The 18,695-nt window shown below is 50.2% G+C and overlaps 1 protein-coding gene across 2 annotated transcripts in view; it reads right to left on the reverse strand.

Annotated features, from left to right (window-relative positions):
- PLEKHA2 (pleckstrin homology domain containing A2) overlaps window positions 1-18,695 on the reverse strand; it is a 56,467-nt gene that overhangs the window by 12,717 nt on the left and 25,055 nt on the right. For both annotated transcript variants that reach the window (XM_045002884.1, XM_045002885.1), the window contains exons 6-10: window positions 14,989-15,135; window positions 6,050-6,196; window positions 5,535-5,603; window positions 3,556-3,626; window positions 402-465 (exon numbers count right to left, since the gene is read on the reverse strand). In XM_045002884.1, the coding sequence (XP_044858819.1) occupies window positions 402-465; window positions 3,556-3,626; window positions 5,535-5,603; window positions 6,050-6,196; window positions 14,989-15,135 (498 nt within the window). The remainder of the gene's footprint in view (window positions 1-401; window positions 466-3,555; window positions 3,627-5,534; window positions 5,604-6,049; window positions 6,197-14,988; window positions 15,136-18,695) is intronic.

Here is an 18,695-nt window from a genome sequence, read left to right on the forward strand (position 1 = left end):
TTTTCAGTCATGACTTTCTCCATCTGGATTTTCATCTAAGTGTTGGTACTTTTGTGTCTACATGTTTCTTCCTGTCCATACAAATTGCTGCAATTATAAATATACTGAATTGGAGAACTGAAACCACCAGGCAGTTTTCTTTTCTCCCTCCCCCCCACCCTCAACTGGAGCCTCGAAGCTGAGCTGAGTTGTATACAAACTCACCTACTTGTGTTTTCTGGTTGGAAGCCCATCAGGGAGCATCCTGTTTAGATGAATGTGACTCAGAGCAACTGTCAAGAGCTAAATTTACTGCCTAAAACAGTAAACTCAAAGCAAAACACCAGTCCCCATTATGAGCTCATGTGCAGTACAGGTTATCTAACTACTTCAAAGTCCTCTGAAACTAGGAATGATTTTACCTGGATGTAGAATGTCCTAGAGCTCGTTGTGATTTCAAACAGATTGTCCCGCATGAGAAGGTCACTAGAAACAACAGACAGAGAGAGGTTACCCTGAATTCATCATATGCAGGATAGACTATTTCTTCTTTATGCTCATATCTAGAAAACATTAACAACAGAATATTCAATGCAGACCTTGGATGTATTCAGTATTGATCTTAAGTTATATAGAATTGAGGTCTGTGTTCCTTATCATATACAGCTTGTTTACACACGTGCACTGCAGTCTGCAAGCCAAATGATTCTCAGCCACACTTTATACAAAAGTTCCATTTATAAATAGTTGATAAAGGATAATAAATGATTAATAGAGGTTTTAAATAAATGGCTAGTCAATTGTTAAAGTCCAGCAGGTCAAGGGACTGCTTATAACCATAGATTATAACCATCTACAACACCGTCTACTGATGTGCTTATAACACATACTACTCCTGTCTATTTGATTTATTAACTGTTTATTTAGCCTTTATAAGCGGATCCTCACTATCAAGTGTGACCTAATTCTGTCAGTCAAATGTTTTTTGCAAAGGGCAAGAAGAGTTTGTTTCATTAAAGCTCTAGCTCATGTTTTCACTTCCATACTTTTAAATCAACTTGCATATGTTCAGCATCGCCACTGCTAATCTGGGTAATAAAACAGCATTCATAAAGGCCTGGTCTTATTCAGGGCTCTCCTAAGGCTCAGTGCAAGCACAAATATCACAAGCAGTAAATTACACTAAAGGTGTTGTGCAGCCTGCCTATGAAATCACTGTCAATCAATTCTTCATCTGGTTTTCATCATATCTGATAACATGGGTCCATTCAAAACCAGTGCATCAAAACCCAGTAAACCAGGAACATGACTCAAAAGCAGTGCCCATCACAGGACCCGGGGGGGCAGGGATGCATAAGTGAGGGAGAAGATAATGAAGAAAACCAAACCATGTTTGATAGGTCTGGGTGGAGGACACTCGCCCGGTGAGTACTTGGACTGCATGTGACCTAGCTGCCTTTGTCCCTTGCCAGCATCACAGAGGTCTTAGTTTCCTGAGTAGTTTCTTCAGTTCATTAAGGGCACGGATACTGTTATTCAGCATCCAGTGCACTGTGCTTCCCTCTCACAATTTTAACTGTGGCAACATCTATATTGGTGAAGATCTAGGGTCATGCCAGCATAAGATGGGGCAAGAATTAGCCAATTGGCTAATACAAGTCAAACCCAAGCTTGGAGTTCACTTGCAAACAGTAACTGCATGTGTGCAGAGCCCCTCTTCATTGCCACACAGACCGTGATCCTCCATTTAGCAGAGTTCTATCTTTTCGCCCATTTGCTGTCCTCAGGTACACATCCAATTCAGTGCTCCAAGGGTGGAGGGGGAGGGGATGAATTCTGGCCAGCAGCTGACTCCCCCCAGATGTATATGGGAAGCTGCAGCCCCACTCCAGATCCCCACAGGGACACCCCACCTTTCTTCCCTGAATATAACAGGCGTTTATTCCACCGTTGCAGTCTGGGTGGCTGCTCTGCTTGGGAGGGGGTCTCTCTGCACTCTGTTTAACAGGGGTTAAGTGTTCTTGCTGAGGCTGTCCATCTGCAATTGGCTGTGGAATGCATTCCCTTGCCAGCTCCTTCTGGGGACTCTGAGCGGCTCTACTCTCCGTAAATTCACTCCTTCTGAAAAAGGGAGCCCCAGCATCCAGGTCAATATATGGGATTGCTCAGATCAAAGGTGCTAATTGAAATGGGATGTCTAGATGCAGCGTAACTTGGCCGGGACAGCAATCTGTGCCAGCAGAGGGAGCTGGGTCCCAACTCCAGACGGATAACAGGAAAACAAAATAAAGGGAAAATTAAAGGTGCTACGTATTGGAAAGATGTCCTCGATGAAAGGCAAGGGTCCCAGCCACAAACCAACCCTGAAAAACTGCCTGAGATCAGCAGCAAACCTGTGACACAGGGGAGGCTGTGAAATGTGACCACTGGGGAATTCCAGTGAGACACAGCATAACTCAAACAAGGAAGGCACCAGAGAACACATGATCTGAGGAGAACCAGGTAGTGACAGCCCTGGCTGGGAACTCAGCTGTGGCAACTTAAACTACAATCTGCCCTTTGCATCCCTTATGTGCCCTTCTTTGTCACATCCCTTTTCCAGATGGGAACTGAGGCACGCAGAGGTGAGGTGATTTCCTGACGCTCACACAGAGAGTCAGTGCCAGGGCTGGGATTAGGACCTACCAGTCCTCATTCATGCCCTAGTACCGTCCTCTCAAAGGAGTCCTACGGGCCGCTGTGGATTGGTCAGACTCTCTCATTGTTCCTTAACGTTCCATAATTCTCCCCTTCTTTTCTTGCATACTTGCTCCACTCAGAGGGTCCTCATGTCACCCTCCCCCTCCTCCTGACATTGGGTCTCTTCCTCACTGCAGTATCTGAGCACATACCCTCATAGCCACCTTATGCAGCAGGGCACTGCTAGCACCTCCACTTACAGATGGGAAACTGAGGCACAGAGGGATTACATGACTTGCCCAAAATCTCTCAGGAAGCCTGTGGCAGAGCCAGAAAATGGACCCTGGGGTCCCGAGTGCCCATGCAGGGCTCTAGCCACTAGCCCATCCTGCCGATCCATCCACTGCTGGGTCATAACACAGCACTGTGGGCATGTCTACACAGCCTGCAGCAGCCAGGCTCAGACCTGGGTCGACAAACTCAGGCTTGCACTACAAACAGCCTTGTAGACATGGCGGCTCGGGCTGGAGCTTGGGCTCTGGAGCCCCTCCTCCCCTCCTCCCCTCCCCGAGCTCCAGCCTGACCTGCGATGTCTACACAGCTACTGTTAGCACTGTGGCTGCTGGCCCCGGCTCTGAGGCTCAATGCCATGGACAGCTGCTCGCTGTGCAGAAGTACCCTATTTAGCAGCAGTGCTACAGGGCAGGTTCGCACAAGAAGAGAAGAACCATCTGCAAAACCAGAGGGGTGTCCTTGGCCAGACAGGATGCAGCCACCCCACTGGAACTTGGCTGGGACACCCGGGCTAGCACCTCTGAGGATAAAGTCCCTTCATAGCCACTCCCACCTCACTTCTAACAGGACCAAATCCAACAGAAGTGCAGGAAAAGGCATTACCCAGATTTGACTAGACATTCGTGGGTTTTGAGGACATCCTTGAGGAGGATCGAACGCAAGGGGTCCTTGTCCTGGGGAGACAAGACAAAACAAAACAGAGTCAGTGGCTCTGTATCGCCTAGCGAGCTCCTCTGGTGGCAATGGGAGCCCACTCTAGCACCCAGGAACTTTGAATTGTGAGACCTAAGAGCAACCTTCAGCAAAGCCTCAATGGATGGAGTCCTGGGGTGACAGGTTCCTTGGCCACCGGCTGGAATATGGAGAGATGTCACTGGGCGGGAGCATTCCCAAATGGGGGCTCCATGCAGCGTCTCTCACCCCCTCCCATCCCTAACCTAGAAGCAGCACCCAGTGAACAGCGACTGAGAAGGGGAAGGCAGATGAGCACGGCAAGGTTTTGCAGTTTTGTTTTTTTTAATCTATTGGATCACATTCAATTCGCCCCCTTTCCATTCTTCGCTCTGCACCTTCCTCTCCTGTCTGTCTCCAGTCTTGGGAAGTCCAACTGGCATCTCACAGGCATGAGGGGGGCCTAGCTGCATACATGCAGTGGAGCATGCAGCTTGGCATGTGAGACACAGGGCTGGGAGAGCCCTCCTGGGTCACTAAGTCCAGTCTTCTGCTGTCACAAGCAACCCCCGTCATATAATCCCACCTGTAAATTTATCAAGCTCCGTTTTAAGACTAGACTGATTACTTGCCCTCAGTGCTATTGGGAGGCTGTTCCAGAACCTCACTCCCCTTGCTGATGGTTAGAACCTTCTTCTAGTTTGTCCTCTAAATGCATCCATGGCCAATTACAGTCGTGATGGTGCATGCCAGCTGTGCTGCGGGGTGTGTGTTGGAGGGTATGCATAAGTTGGGAGCAGGGGCGGCTCTAGGTATTTTGCCGCCCCAAGCATGGCAGGCAGGGTCCCCGGTCCCGTGGATTCGGCAGCACGCCTGCGGGAGGTCCGCCGAAGCTGCGGGACCAGCGGACCTTCCGCAGGCATGCCGCCAAAGGCAACCTGCCTGCCGCCCTCGCGGTGACTGGCAGAGCGACCCCCATGGCTTGCCGCCCCAGGCATGCGCTTGGCATGCTGGTGCCTGAAGCCACCCCTGGTTGGGAGGTGAGCATGCAAGCGTGTGCGTGAGGTTTCTTGCTTGTAGAAACAGGACTCAGAACTCCATGGTGGTTCAGGCAGAGGAACAGCCTCTGCGACAGCACAGCTTTGAGCTGCATTTGTGCCAAAGGCACAGCTTGCCGCCTGTCCCTAAGCCCAGCCACTGCACCTGCTCCCTGCACCCCTGCAGTACGTGGGATCTGTTCTCAGCTTTAGCCCCAAACGTGAGGTTTTCTCCCACATATTTTCTGTACTCCAAATTTTGATTGATTTTAACAGAAGCCAAAAACGCAGCCTTGCAAATGCCAAGCCCACTACACCCATGAGGGAAGGGACAAGTGGACAAGGTCACCCAGAGAACAGTGAGCCAGAGGGGGCTGCTCAGGGCCGGTGCGACCTAGGCAGTCGCCTAGGGTGCTAGGATTTGGGGGGTGGCATTTTCTTCGGCAGTGACCGTGGCGGCCGGATCTTTGACCACTCCGGTCGCCGCCGGCATTTAGGTGGAGGGAGCTGGGGCAGGGGGGCACGAGGAGGGCTGCCTGCAGCAAGTAAGTGGGGGGGGGGCTGCGGCACATAGGGGAACTCCCTGCCCCAGCTCACCCCTGCCCCGCCTCCTCCCTGAGCACGCCGTGGCCACTTCACTTCTCCCGCCTCCCAGGCTTGCGGCGCCTAAGCTGATTGGCGCCACAAGCCTGGGAGGTGGGAGAAGTGAAGCAACGACGGCGTGCCCGGGGAGGAGGCGGAGCAGGGGTGAGCTGGGGCTGGGGGGGGAGCGCCTCAGGGCGGGGGCTTCGCGGGGGGGGGGGGGGAAGGGCACAAGGTGGAAGTTTCGCCTAGGGCACGAAACATCCTTGTACCGGCCCTGGGGCTGCTTACCTGCTCGCACTTGAAATAACTGATGGTAAAGTCGTCAAGAGCAAAGTACCGGCGTTTCCAGCTCTTCCTCTGAAAAACAGAGAACAGTCCCTAATGCTTCCAGGGTCGAGTTCCAGCCTCCCCAGCCCCTCGGAAAAAACAAATGGGTCCTGAGAACCTAGGGATCACATCTTCCAAAAAAGGGGCATTGGTGAAAGCCCTGAGCCTGCTCCACTGGGGAACAGAAAGCTCAGAGCTAGCAGCTCATAACTGAGGGTGCTGAATCACCTACCACTGCTCTGACACCAGGACCATTCTGCACCAACACTGCCCCACTCCCTCCTCCTACACAGAGCAACTGTTCATGCCAAGGTGATCCATGGACCCTGAGAAGTGAAACGCCCCCCTTTCAGGAGAAGCGGTGTGGGGGAAGCAAGAGGAGGCTCAGAAGCAATAAAATCAAGCCCCCTTCAAGCCCCCCCTCCCAGTGCTCTGCTCCATGAAGGACTCAGTGGGACTCTGCAACAGGCACTCACCACATTCCCCTGCTTCACGCAGTAGCCGCTCTTGAGGATGGGTGGCCCTGTGGACGGCTTGGAGGCAGAGGTGGGTACGCAGCTCTGGGAGCGTCTCAGAAGAGGGTGAGTGGCCACGTCGCCTCCATCTGTGCCTTCCCCTCCATTCTGAAACAAAAGGAGAACAATTGGAAACCCGCAAACAGCCTGGGGATGGGAGAGCGATGGCGCGTGCATGGTTGAGCCTGGCAGAACAGCCAAAGGAATTTAGTAGCCCAGCCTCTAATCTACTCCTGCCCCTTGCCACAAACAAATGATATTTTATTAGCCCAGCCGAACAACACGCCTGCCCCATGCAAGCACAAGAGCAACGTTTGCAAGTGCCCTGATTTTAAGAGGTGCTGAGCACTTGCAGTGCAAGTGAAAAAAAACAACAGGCACAACTCAGCAAACCTGGGCCTCAGGGGGCGGGGAGCCTGGTAGGCACATCGCACCTTGGAAAGTCAGACACAAAGCTACACCAAGGAGCTGGACTTAGTACCACATAACATGCAAATTCAAACAGTAGCACGACACACTAATATGACGTGCAATTTAAATGGACGAAGAACTGGCTAACTGACAGATCTCAAAATGTAGTTGTTAATTAATCAGCTTCAAATGGGGGCGTTTCTAGTGGGGCTCTGCAGGGGCCAGTACTAGACCCAAAGCTATTTCACCTTTTTACTAGTGATCTGAAAGTAAAAATAAAGTCACTGCTAATAAAATCTGTGGATGACACAAAGATTGAACATAAGAATGGCCATACTGGGTCAGACCAATGGTCCATCTAGCCCAGTAGCCTGTCTTCTGACAGTGGCCAATGCCAGGTGCCCCAGAGGGAATGAACAGGTCATGATCAAGTGATCCATCCCGTCACCCATTCCCAGCTTCCGGCAAACAGAGGCTAGGGACACCCAGCACAGCGGGTTGTATCCTTGACCATCTTGGCTAATAGCTCTTGATGGACCTATCTGCCATGAACTTATCTAATTCTCTTTTGAACCCTGCTATAATTTTGGCAACATCCCCTGGCAATGAGTTCCAGAGGTTAACTGTGTGTTTTGTGGGAAAAGTACTGCCTTTTGTTTGTTTTAAAGCTGATGTCTATTAATTTCATTGGGTGACCTCTTATTCTTGTGTTATGTGGAGAGGTAAACAACATTTCCTTATTCATTTTCTCCGCCTCATTCATGATTTTATAGACCTCTATCATACCCCCCCTTAATAAGCTCTTTTCTAAGCTGAATAGTCCGAGTCTTTTAAATCTCTCCTCATATGGAAGCTGTCCCACACCCCTAATCATTTTTGTTGCCCTTCTCTGTACCTTTTTCAATTCTAATATATCTTTTTTGAAACAGGGTGACCAGAACTGTACACATTATTCCAGGTGTGGGCGTATAATATCATAATGTCACTATATAAATCCATTAACTGTCTTATTATCTACCCCTTTCCTAATGGTTCCCAACATTCTGTTCGCTTTTCTGACTGCCGCTGCACATTGAGTGGATGTTTTCAGAGAACTATCCACATGGACTCCAGGATCTCTTTCTTGAATGCTAAGGAGTAGAGGAGGAAGCTGATTTGACCCCTGCATACGGTGTTGGTGAGATGAGTACTGCAGAGAAAGGCAAAACAAGAACCAATGGCTGGAAGCTGGAGCCAGACAAATTCAAATTAGAAATTAGGCACACATTGTTAAGTGAGGGACAAACCACTGAGGGAAGTGGTGCATTCTCCACCTCCTGATGTCTTGTAGACGAGCATCCAGGCCATGTTTGCTTTAGCCAAACATGTTATCGGGCTCAGTACAGGGATAATGGGATGAAATTCTATGGCCCGTGTTATAAAAGCGAGTCAGCCTAGGTGATCTAATGGTCCCTCCTGGCCTTAAATTCTGAATCTGTGAAACCCCGTACAATGCAGCTGGCACCGTGCATGGGGATGTGAAGTGATTTATTTGTGCCCAGCAATGTCACTCAGGGCAGGGGCTGCCCAGGGACAGATGCTGCAGTCTGCGTGGTGCAAGGTCATTGGTGCAATATGGGACACCCATCCTGCTGCACCAAACCAAATCTCTCTCGCACAGAGCTCAGTCTCAGCAGGCCACAGTCTCTGTCAGGCCTCAGCTCAAATCTGGGTGCTCTGCAGGCATCTGATGCAAACTTGCAGCACCCTGGGCCTCTCCCATCCACCAGAAAGTAACACTGTGGAGATTCAGAGGTCTGGAATTTGCTGTCCTGCACTGGGTGTCATTCCTTTCCTAAAGGGCCCTCCTCAGCCCCTGGCACACAGGGACCGCAGGTCCATTCCAACCCCAGCTCCTTATCTGGACCAGCCACCGGCCCAGGCACCGGGTGCGCTGGGATCACAAAGCTGCACATACACACGCTCATCCTGCAGCACCCCAGCTCGCTCCATCCCTGCCAGTTGGCAGCAGGTGCCCTGCTCACCAGACCCGCAGGAATCACGCTGCCAGATAGCTCACAGGAGCAGACCCGAAGGGGCCCAGAGCAGAGAGAGCACGTCCCGTTGCAGCTGCCAGGCTGGGAATCTGACACGGCCGCAGGCCCCACTCAGAAGAGGCTGGGGCATGTCAGCCCAGCCCACGTGGGCTCTTGCTGGTCCTCAGAGCAGTGTCAGGACACTCAGTCAGACCGGCTGTAGCATTCCTGTGCTCTGTGGTTTGCCTCCAGCACCTCGTTCAGACAACAGCAACACCAGGGCAATCGCACAGCCGGAGGGAAAGGAGCCCAGCTCCAGCAGCCTCCAGCTGCCCCCCTTTGCCCTGCTTGTCCTGGGGGAGGGCAGCTAGGTACTTCCTAAGACTCAAAGGAGGGAAAACATGGCAGGCAGATACATTTTCCACTGCCTGCTGCTGCTGCTGCGCCATTGCTACTCTGCCCTCATTATAGAAACCCTAAGAAACAGGCACCCAGCCCAGCCCCTCCCGCCTCCTTCAGAAATTGGGGGGCGAGGAGGGGGGGAGATAAAATGCAATCACTGTGCACATCTCCCCCCCCCCTTTCAGCACAAGTTTGAGGTTAGTGAATTGTTCGAGCAGAGGCTCCTGGCTCTTACCCGTTGGCTTGCAGGGCTCGAGCTGTCCTTATATGGCATTCACGCTGGTGAAGAGGCCTGCTGTGGTTAACCAGACAACATGCCCCGATCTCTCACCCTCAGCTGTGCACTTTCCCCCTCCCTCCACGACAGGACTTTGATTTTTCCAGGACCAAAATAAATCAATAAAAATAAAGCAACTTGTACCCAAGCCAGCCCTTCACTCCCTTCCATGCCCCCCTGAGCCAGGCAGGGTGCTCTGCAGCCCACCTGGCTGCTGGGCAGCAGAGATGCGTTCGCAGCAGGAGGAACCAGCCACTCCCCAGTCACTTGGATTCGCACAGGCCCTTTGCCAATTGTTCCAGCACTTGGTGTTTGGAGAAGGATGGAGGAGAGTTGAGAGATTAGTCTCCCAGAGGGAAGGAGCATCGTTAGGGAAGACATTTCCCCAGAGGTTAGGCTGTAAGGAGCAATCCTACACTGACTCCCAGAGAAATGCACTAGACAGGAGCAAGGCTTTTCCAACCATCCTATCAGTGAGGCCAGGACTCTCCTTTCCTCCTGCCTGGAGTCACAAAGCTGCACCTGAGGCAGCATATTCCTTCCTGAGGCAAGGCAGAGAGGCCATGAATGCAGGCTCAGGAGGCTGCCGCAGGCGAAGCCTGGCTAGGAGGAAAGGCCATTTCACCAAGGGCAGCCTCGGAATTGCAGAAAATAACTCAGCAGCTGGCGTCTTTCCCTCAACACCCTCTGCAGTGCGAAAACGACTCTGAAGCAAACAGGGACTGTGGATGGAGCTTTAGGCTTTGTTGGAGAACAAACTAACCCAAAAGCAAACCTCCAGCCCCTCACATGGGAGAACAGACCAGCATTCACTTGCTACATAAATCACATGGCAGGGTGCCCACTTAACTGCTGCTTATTTGTTTTTAATAGACAATAAACTTGGCTCCCAAGTGACAAAAGGCCAGAATACACAGCACCATTGTGTGCCCAGCTGCTGCTGCCCTGCTCACTCAGGCTACAGGCTCCCTCTGCACTCCACAAAGCAGCTTTTAGTGTCAGTGCCAGGCAGAGGGGAAACCACTGGCTAGCAGCCATCCGGCCCCAATGAGGAGCCAGAAAAAACACCGAGTCAGAAAGAAGGCTCGGTTCCCCGACCCTGATGCACACGGCTGGGGCCAGCCGGAGCCTTGCAGAGAAACCCACAGAAACAAACAAGAACTTCCCAAAACAGGGATGAAAAATTAGGCTTGGGCAAGGAAGTGAAGCCAAGTTAGAAACCCAGGCAGGACGTAAACGTTGTTGCAGCTGGGCCTGGAAACCTCCCCTTGGATTCTCAGCCTGGATTGCAGCCAAACAGAAAAAGCGTGGGGAGGCTCTGGGCTTCCTGCCAAGGACTCGGTGCCCAAGGAGCACGCACTAAGAGCAGTAGCTACCAGCCCTGGGGATTCATCTGCACCCACCTACAAACATTCCCAGGGAGTGGGAGTCAAAGGGAGCTGCCACCCTCAGGGAGGCGAATGCCACTGTGTCTAGGGAAAGGCTTGTTCTCAGTTTAAGCACAGAGCAGCCATTCGCACCAAACTAGCATGGGGGTTTTGCATAGAAAGTGGTACCAGACATGCTGAGTGAGGGTGGGGCCCATTTCGTTTCTCTGCCTGTTTTCTAGTGCTCTGGTAGAGGCAGAGGAGACACCCAGGCTAAAACTCCATGTTCCAGAAGAAATCTACCATAACCTTCTGCAGTTCTCTAGCACCTTCCATCCCCAGGTCTCAAAGCACTTACAGAAATGGGACTGCCTCCCAGTGCGTGCCCCTGCAGCGAGTATCAGCACCCAGGCTGCTCAATAGCATCATCCCCATTTTACAGGCTGGGAAACTGGCACAGATATAGGAAGTGACACAACCAAGGTCACAGCACCTAAGATGAATGGTGCAGCCAGGAACATCACCCATGTATTTTGAGTACCGGGCTGGTGCTCTAACCAGCAAGCCAGGCCTCACCCCTACAGCAGTCTTACACGGTAGGAAGGATGAAAGTGGTCCTTCGAATTGAACACTCTCCTACCTTCCCAGAAATGGTGAAATGTGTCTCCCTATAGAACAGCTCCACTCAGGTAGTGAGGCCCACACACACACACACCAGGGACTGGGATAGGAGGAACTGCTTCAAAATGGGAGGTGAAAACACCCCCTGGAAACCATATAGAGTCATAGAATTTAAGGCTAGAAGGGACCATTAGATCATCTGGTCTGACCTCCTGCAGAACACTGGCCAGAGACGCTCACCCAGTGACTCCTACTTTGAGCCAGAGTATCTCTCTTAGAGAACCAAGCAACTTGGACTTAAAGTGATGGAGAATACACAGCATCCTGAGTGTGCTGCCTCAATGGTCATTTACTCTCCATGTTAAAAATTTGCACCTTATTTCTGGTCTGAATTTGCTAGTTTCAGTTTCCAGCCACTGGATCTTTTCCTGCTTTTGTCTGCTAAACTAAAGATCTCTTTGCTATCACAAAGCCTCTCTCCTTGTAGGTACTAGACCACAATCAAGTCACATCTTAACCTTCTCTCTGATCAGCTAAATAGTTTGAGCTCCTGTTCACACAGGATGGAGCGGTACAATTATTTTGCATTGCTACTTCCTGCCAGCAGTCTCCCTTAGACATGTACATGGATAAGGAGAACATACACATTGAGTCAGGATTAAAAAGATGGCTATTAAACCCCGCTTCAGGGAACAACCCAACCTCTCAGTGACAGGGGTCAGGAAGAAACTCCTCCCACAAGGAGATTATCCCATGATCACCCCGCCAGGTCTCTTGCACCTTCTGCTGAAGGAACTGGTGCTGGCCACTATCAGAGACAGGCTACTGGTTTAGATGAATCATGAGTCTTATCCAACCCTGGCAATGCCTATGCTCCAATCAGGCCCAATTCTGCACACGTGCACATCTGTGTGGCCAGGGAAGAGTTAAAAACGCCTGCCAAGGAGAACACCACAGTGACCTAATTCTCCATTCTATTTTTAGGCCTGTGGCTGATAAGAGCTGAAATTAGGCTGTCAAAACACCAAGAGGTGGAAGTTGCCAATGGTCATGCACATGCCCCTCCCATGCGTCCAGGGAAAGGGAGACTCGGATTACTGGTGAAAGGGAGGTATCCACACCCTTCTGTGGCACCTCCCAGCTGCTGTTCTGGGGAGCAGCAGCGGGGGCTAGTGGAACCAGGCAGGTGACCTGGCTCAGACCTTCCATGGGCCTTGCAGAAGTGGGGAATTGAGACAGAGACCAGGCCACAGCCAAGGGGCATGAAACCTGAGGCAGTTTGCAGCTTTGCATGTGGCTCCATTAAACCCCTTTTGGTTCACTGAACTTTAGAGCCAGAGAGAAGTGCTGCGTGCAGCTATTTATAAACCCTGAGTGGGAAGGTTTCACAGGCACAGACCTGGTTTCCTGAACTGAAAGTGCAAATCAATTCCACCAATAGGAGAAACGTGTAATCAGACTGTGTTACTTCAGAGAAGGTCAGACAGCCTCCTGCCTCTCGCCCAGACAGCTCAGAGCCTAAACCTCAGACTCAGAGGTAGGCTTCCAGACAGATTCCCCAGGCAACAGATGTCACATAATGGGGTAAACCAAAGCAACTGCATTTCTCCCCCAACAATCACACTAAAGTTCAGTCACTAGAAATGCCTCCGATTTAGCACCAAGTTCTGCCTCATCGCTGAAAACTGGAGCAAGCTGCACATTTGAAGGGTTCATGCCAAATTCTGGGTGAAAAAGTTACTGGCTTGCACCAGGGCATGCAGTCCCCAGACATACGTGTGCGAGAGAGATGGCAAGCAGACCAAAGGGGTGTGATTTAGGCCCATGCAGCCCAAAGTCCCCAGTATGGTATTGTCTGAAGCACCTGCCATTCAAGCTCAGCGTGAAGAACTGCTGATCTAGGCTGTGTTACTGAGGCTGCTTAGACACGTAGCCAATAAGGGACTTTCTGGTCACACCTTTCAGGTAAACCCAACTTCCTGAGGCGTTTCTGGAACAATGGTCATCATAGTATCTAGGTGTTGAGACATCAGCCCTGCCACCGATTTCCTGTGTTACAGTCCGCTCTGCATGCCCCCGTCCAAGGAAAGCAAGAGGTTTTACCACACCCCAGGAGGGCTCTGGGTATCTGCCAATGACCAGATTTCATCCCCTGACATATGCTTGCCTGCCTAGCCGCACTTCATGCAGCTCACGTGACATTGTTGCTCCAGAATCTGCCCCAGCTGCCTATCAGTTTCCAGGTGGGATTTAAGGTGTTCTTGGCCTATAAAGACCTAAATGGTTTGGGCTCAGAGAAGCTGCAATGCAGTCCCCTGGAAGGTGTTTTTTGTGAAGGAACTTCAACTTGGACCCCTGGAAACCAGATTTATTAGCCTTAGGACTTGCTGCAAGTTCCACCCATTTCCTGAGAGACACACTGGGATGGAGTGGGGGCAGCTGGGGTTCTAGTGGGGGGTTATTTGTTGTGGGCCTCACGCACAAGCTTTACTGTTGTAATGTGTGAGTTACTATGCAGAGTGGCCTAGCTTGCAGAGTCTGTCATCTCTGTGTATTAAAAAATATTCCTCCAATCGCTGTACGGCTTCATAGTCCAGGGGCTCAGACAGGCACTTAAACAAAAACGAACAATAATAAAAAATGCGGGTTTCCCACCTCTGGTAGATGATAGGTAATATTCTTTGCTTAAAAAGTAGGGATCCAGGTATAATTTGTTGCAGTTAACTACACACCTGAGTAGCGTTTGTTGTTTAACTATTTCAGAATGCAAAAGGCAGGATGGGAACAGCTTGTAGAAGAAAACTGATGCAATGTTTGTTAGCCTGGTTTACAGCAGAGCTTTGCTGATTGTATTAGTAAGGAATTGGACAGAGGAAATAGGCAGGAATATTGCATTTCCTGCTCAAACATATGCTAGCTAAGCAGCATGGACCCTGCATTTCATCCCAAGACTGTTTATCCCTCATACCATGTTAATCACACACAGTTGTTCCACAGATCTCTGTTATGTCTGGTAGAGAAATGATTAGAGGCAGAAGCTAGGACATAAAAATGATGAAGCAGAGCCCCATTCAATGGCACAGACATGGGTCGAGCACATGTCTGGGCGCCTCCCCAACAGTTAAATACAGGAAAATCAAAGAGCAGAATGTGGTATAAATTTCATCACCCTGCTAAGTGTGCAGAGAACGGCCAGCTTTTCCCCCTTACATCCCTCAAGAATTGCTCCTTCGAGCCAGTGAGAGGCTAGAGTCCCAGAGCATTGTGCTAGCACCAAGAGTATTTCATTTCCAGTGCTTGGAGACAGAAAGGCAAGGGGCAAAAATTAAACTACAGATTGTTTCTATTCACCAGCCCCGAATTGCCAACTCTTGTGATTTTATCATGAGACTTGCAGTACTTGGCGCCTTTCTTATAGTCCCAGGCTCCTGGACTCACAAGAATCTCAGCTTTCTTCTATAAAAAGTAAAGAAAAAGAAATTTCTAGCCCTCCTGGTTGCAGAGAAAAAGCTGCTTAATGAGAACCAACAGAACCCTAAGGCTCAGAAACCAGGGGGCAAAGAATAGGCACCTAAAATTTGTTTTTAAACTTTGATGATTTTTAAGCTCATGATTTTGGAGAGACTGCCTGACTGATCTGGATTTTTATCACAGAGGTTGCCGATGCTGCCATCCTCACATGGCACATTTTGGTTCCTCCCAATTGAATGCACATTTCAGAACATTCTCTGCTAGCACAAGCTGCAGATCTGCAATGCCACAGGCATACTCCGCTAAGGCAATGCAACGCGGACACACCCAGCTTACCTGATTGACAGAGATAGGTGTATGCACAACCACCCCTCCAATGATCTCAGTTTTGTAGGCCACCTGTGGTTTCTTCTCCTGGGTCTGGGGTGCAATGGGGGGCTTTGTAATCTCTGTGGCTGGGGGCAAACTACCACTCTTTGGCACCTGTGAAAGACAGAAATGGGTGAGTCAAATCTAGCCCCAAACCACCCATCCTGACAGAATGAAGACTTAGCAGGTTTAGGCTTAGGGGCTGCATCTGGGACATTGGCCTGTCCATTCTCCTGTACAAATACAGCAGTGCCCCTTTAAAAAACAAAACAAAAACAAACACCACACCAAGGCACCCCACATCAAGGTTAATGAGGGTGTGGCTCCATCCCAAGCTGTTTGCAGGAGAACCCTATGACATGAGGAAAGAAGAGAGGAGGTGGGTAATTAAACATCACCTGACATGAGTCTGCGACCTGCCTCTGGAGCCTTTGTGCTCCTTTTATTGTCTTGCTCTACTTACTGCCACCCTTAATGATTAGCTTTTGCAAGTCTAACCAGGCTAGATGACAGCACATCTATACCAGTGTGACCCCAGCAATGTGCAAGCTGCCGGGACCTGGCTTTGTATTCCGAGCATGCTGAATCATCCCCTTCCCAATGCTGATATACCATTAACCAGCAAGAGGTAACAGCAGGACCAGGCTGCTCTAATCCCACTGCAGTTTGGGGAACAGCCCTCTCCATGTCCTGGGGAAAGGGCATGGATCTGTGCAGGAATCGCACACGCCCTCACGCGTTTCCCTGTGTGTGTGTGGCCTGTTCTCTTGCTGTCGACATTGGTCTTTCCCAAACCGGCTCCTGAGACTCAGGGATGTTCCTAGGTAAAGTTACTTGTTCTTCCTTTGTATGCAGATGACACTGCAAATCTGGCTGCTCTGTCACTCTGCCAATGGGTGTGGCATAATCAGCCACAAATGCTCACGGATCCTCCTGGGCCTGGCCGGACGCAGCCCACAGCCCTCTGGCTGAAGCTGAAACCTCGGATTTCTCTGGCTAAAATCAGAGGCTCCTCGCCACAAGCTGGTGTAAATTCAGGATGGATTCTCTGAACAGAGCATGACCCCCACATGCCAGAAGGGACTCGCTCTGCAGCAGGTCTGGTCAAAGTGAGTCAGCAGGAGCACATCCATTTTAACTGGGATGGAAGCTAATGGGTGTGCTTCCTCACTGTCCTGCATTCTGTGCACTCCTTCCCACCTGTGTCAAGCACATGTCAAAGGCACTCTTTCCAGTTTGGTTGTGTGTTATACATACTTCACACAGGCTGAGTCACACCACAAGCAGCAGGGCAGGGGAGAACCAGGCTGCGGTAACTCTGTGCAGGCCAAAGGAAATTGCCAACCAGTTCACATGGGGTATGTCTATACTGCAAAGAAAAACCTGCAGAACCAAGACTCAGAGCCTGAGTCAATTGACTCTGGCCCACAGCGCTCAGGCTGCAGGGCTAAAAATAGCCATGTAGACATTTCTGCTTGGGCTGCAAGACTCTCCCCCTTCGCTGGGTATCAGAGCCCAGGCTCCACTCCGAGCAAGAATATCTACATGGCTATTTTTAGCCCCACAAGCCCGAGTCAATTGACTCGGGCTCTGAGATGTGGTGGTGCTGCGGGTTTTTCTTTGCAGTGTAGACACATCAAGAGTTGGAGGAGAGGCGGGATTACCTGCCTTACTCAGAGACTTTTCAGTCACTAGGGATCCAGCCCTTTGGCCCTGCGCTTTGCTCTGTTTACCCACATTCTCAACTTTGGCAGTACATGGTGGGGGTGGAGCAGGTGGAACTAATCCAACTGTGCTAAGTATAGTGCCAAAGGAAAGAAGCTCAAACCCAAGACAACTCCATTTGTACAGCAACAGTTTTGTTACCTGTGTCAACAACCTCTCTCCTCTGCAGAGCTGGTCTAGCACCGGCAGCAGAGAAACTGCAGAGAGAGAAGGGAATGCATCCAGGTACCTGAGCTGCAATATTGGTATCCAGTTTGTCAAGTGCCTTCGCAGGCACAGGTCTCCTCAAGGCCTTTTGGCTCCGGGGAGCCCCTGATTCTCATGCACGATTATTCCTTGCCTTCAGCATCCTGCAGACTGAGCAGAACATCCCACTCAACAGCAAGGGGACAGGACAAAGACACTGCACTACACACTGTAAGCCCAATGGAGAAGATGTTGCTACTGGAAAATGACATGGGACAGTGCAGGTGTCCTGGAATGGTTTCCCCCCCCCCCATGTGATTTAAAGGTTTCTTGATTCCTAGCATGGGCTAGAGGAAAGAGCTCCAGGCAGGGAGAAGACAGGCACTCCTGAGCCCTAACCATTGCTCTGACACTGACTTGCTCGATGACCTGGGGCGAGTTGCTTAACTTCTCTCTGCCTCATTTTTCCTTTCTGTAGAAAGTGGATAATATGAACATACCTTTGCAGGGATGTTGGGAGGATAAATTAGTCAAGGTCTGTGCACTGCTCTGAACACGTCAGTTGCTGTGTACGAGCTAGGTACAATTATCTGGATTGCTTTCATATCAGAAGCAAGCTCACGGAACTGAGAAAAAGAGTCTCAGGGAATGTTCCTGCTATTCCCCAAGTTAGACTCACAGGGTTGTTTGCATTCAGTGATTGGCCTCTTAAACAGACTGGACCAGTGTGCTAAAGAATTAAAAAAAAAAAAGAAGTAAATTTGCACTCCTGAAAGTAAGGGCTTATCTACACACAGGGTTACATCATTTTTACTTAAGGAGTGATTTAAAACCAGGTTAGTTAAACTAGTGTAAAAGGCTTTGTGGACACTCTTCTTTTGTTTGAGAGCAGGCTTATTTTGGTTTAGCTTAAGAGAATTAGGAACAGATAGAAGCTCGCCCAAAATAAAGCACAAAATGACATAGTCTCCACACAAGGGTCTAGTCTAACTGAACCAGTTTAACTGAGCTGACTCCAGTTTGTGTGTAGATGAGGACTGAGAAGAGGAGTGAATAGTCCGAGACTTTCCTGGCCGGACCAGAACAGACAGCTACTGTCTCGTACAGAAAGTGATTCAGTGCTGAACTAATCAATCCACTGGTCATACATATATCTGCAGCATGAAAAGGCTCAACAGAAAGCATTTTGCTGCTTTGCTGACAAAGATATTTTCTCCAGTTAATCTTTGGAGCAATAACCCAAGCAGTAAACTCCAGGCAGTTCTCAAAAGCCAGGCTTCGCTAACCAAGTGAAGTACCCAGCCTTCAGTGGTAGGGAACAGGAAACATGAGCATCTTAACACACCATCGCTTCCTGTTTCAGAAACAGCACAGCTGCTCTGACAGAAAGCAACAAGACAGAAGGTTCCCACACCAGCACTTTGCCTCAGCAACCTACACCTGTGCAGCATGGTCCGGTGGAACTTTATGCGGTTGTCACCTAGCGCACCAAGCTGTCAAACACGCTGGCGTGACGAGCAACTGGCCAGATCAGAACCTCTTGCGCAACATGCCGTCTTTCATCTGTCTGCATCTTCTCAAGCATCACGGAAGGGAGTGCAGACAAGGAGGTCTGTGCACGTCAATGCTGGAGGAGCTGGCACACATGGCCAAACCAACGGAAATGGTTTCACAATGCACACATAAAGAGATTGTATAGTAGGGGTTTGAATCTCTGCATGCATTACTGCTAGGGGGTGCCCATTCAAATCCAGCTCACAGCA

Source organism: Mauremys mutica, chromosome 2, assembly GCF_020497125.1.
Source record: "Mauremys mutica isolate MM-2020 ecotype Southern chromosome 2, ASM2049712v1, whole genome shotgun sequence".
In the NCBI taxonomy this organism is placed as follows: domain Eukaryota; kingdom Metazoa; phylum Chordata; order Testudines; family Geoemydidae; genus Mauremys; species Mauremys mutica.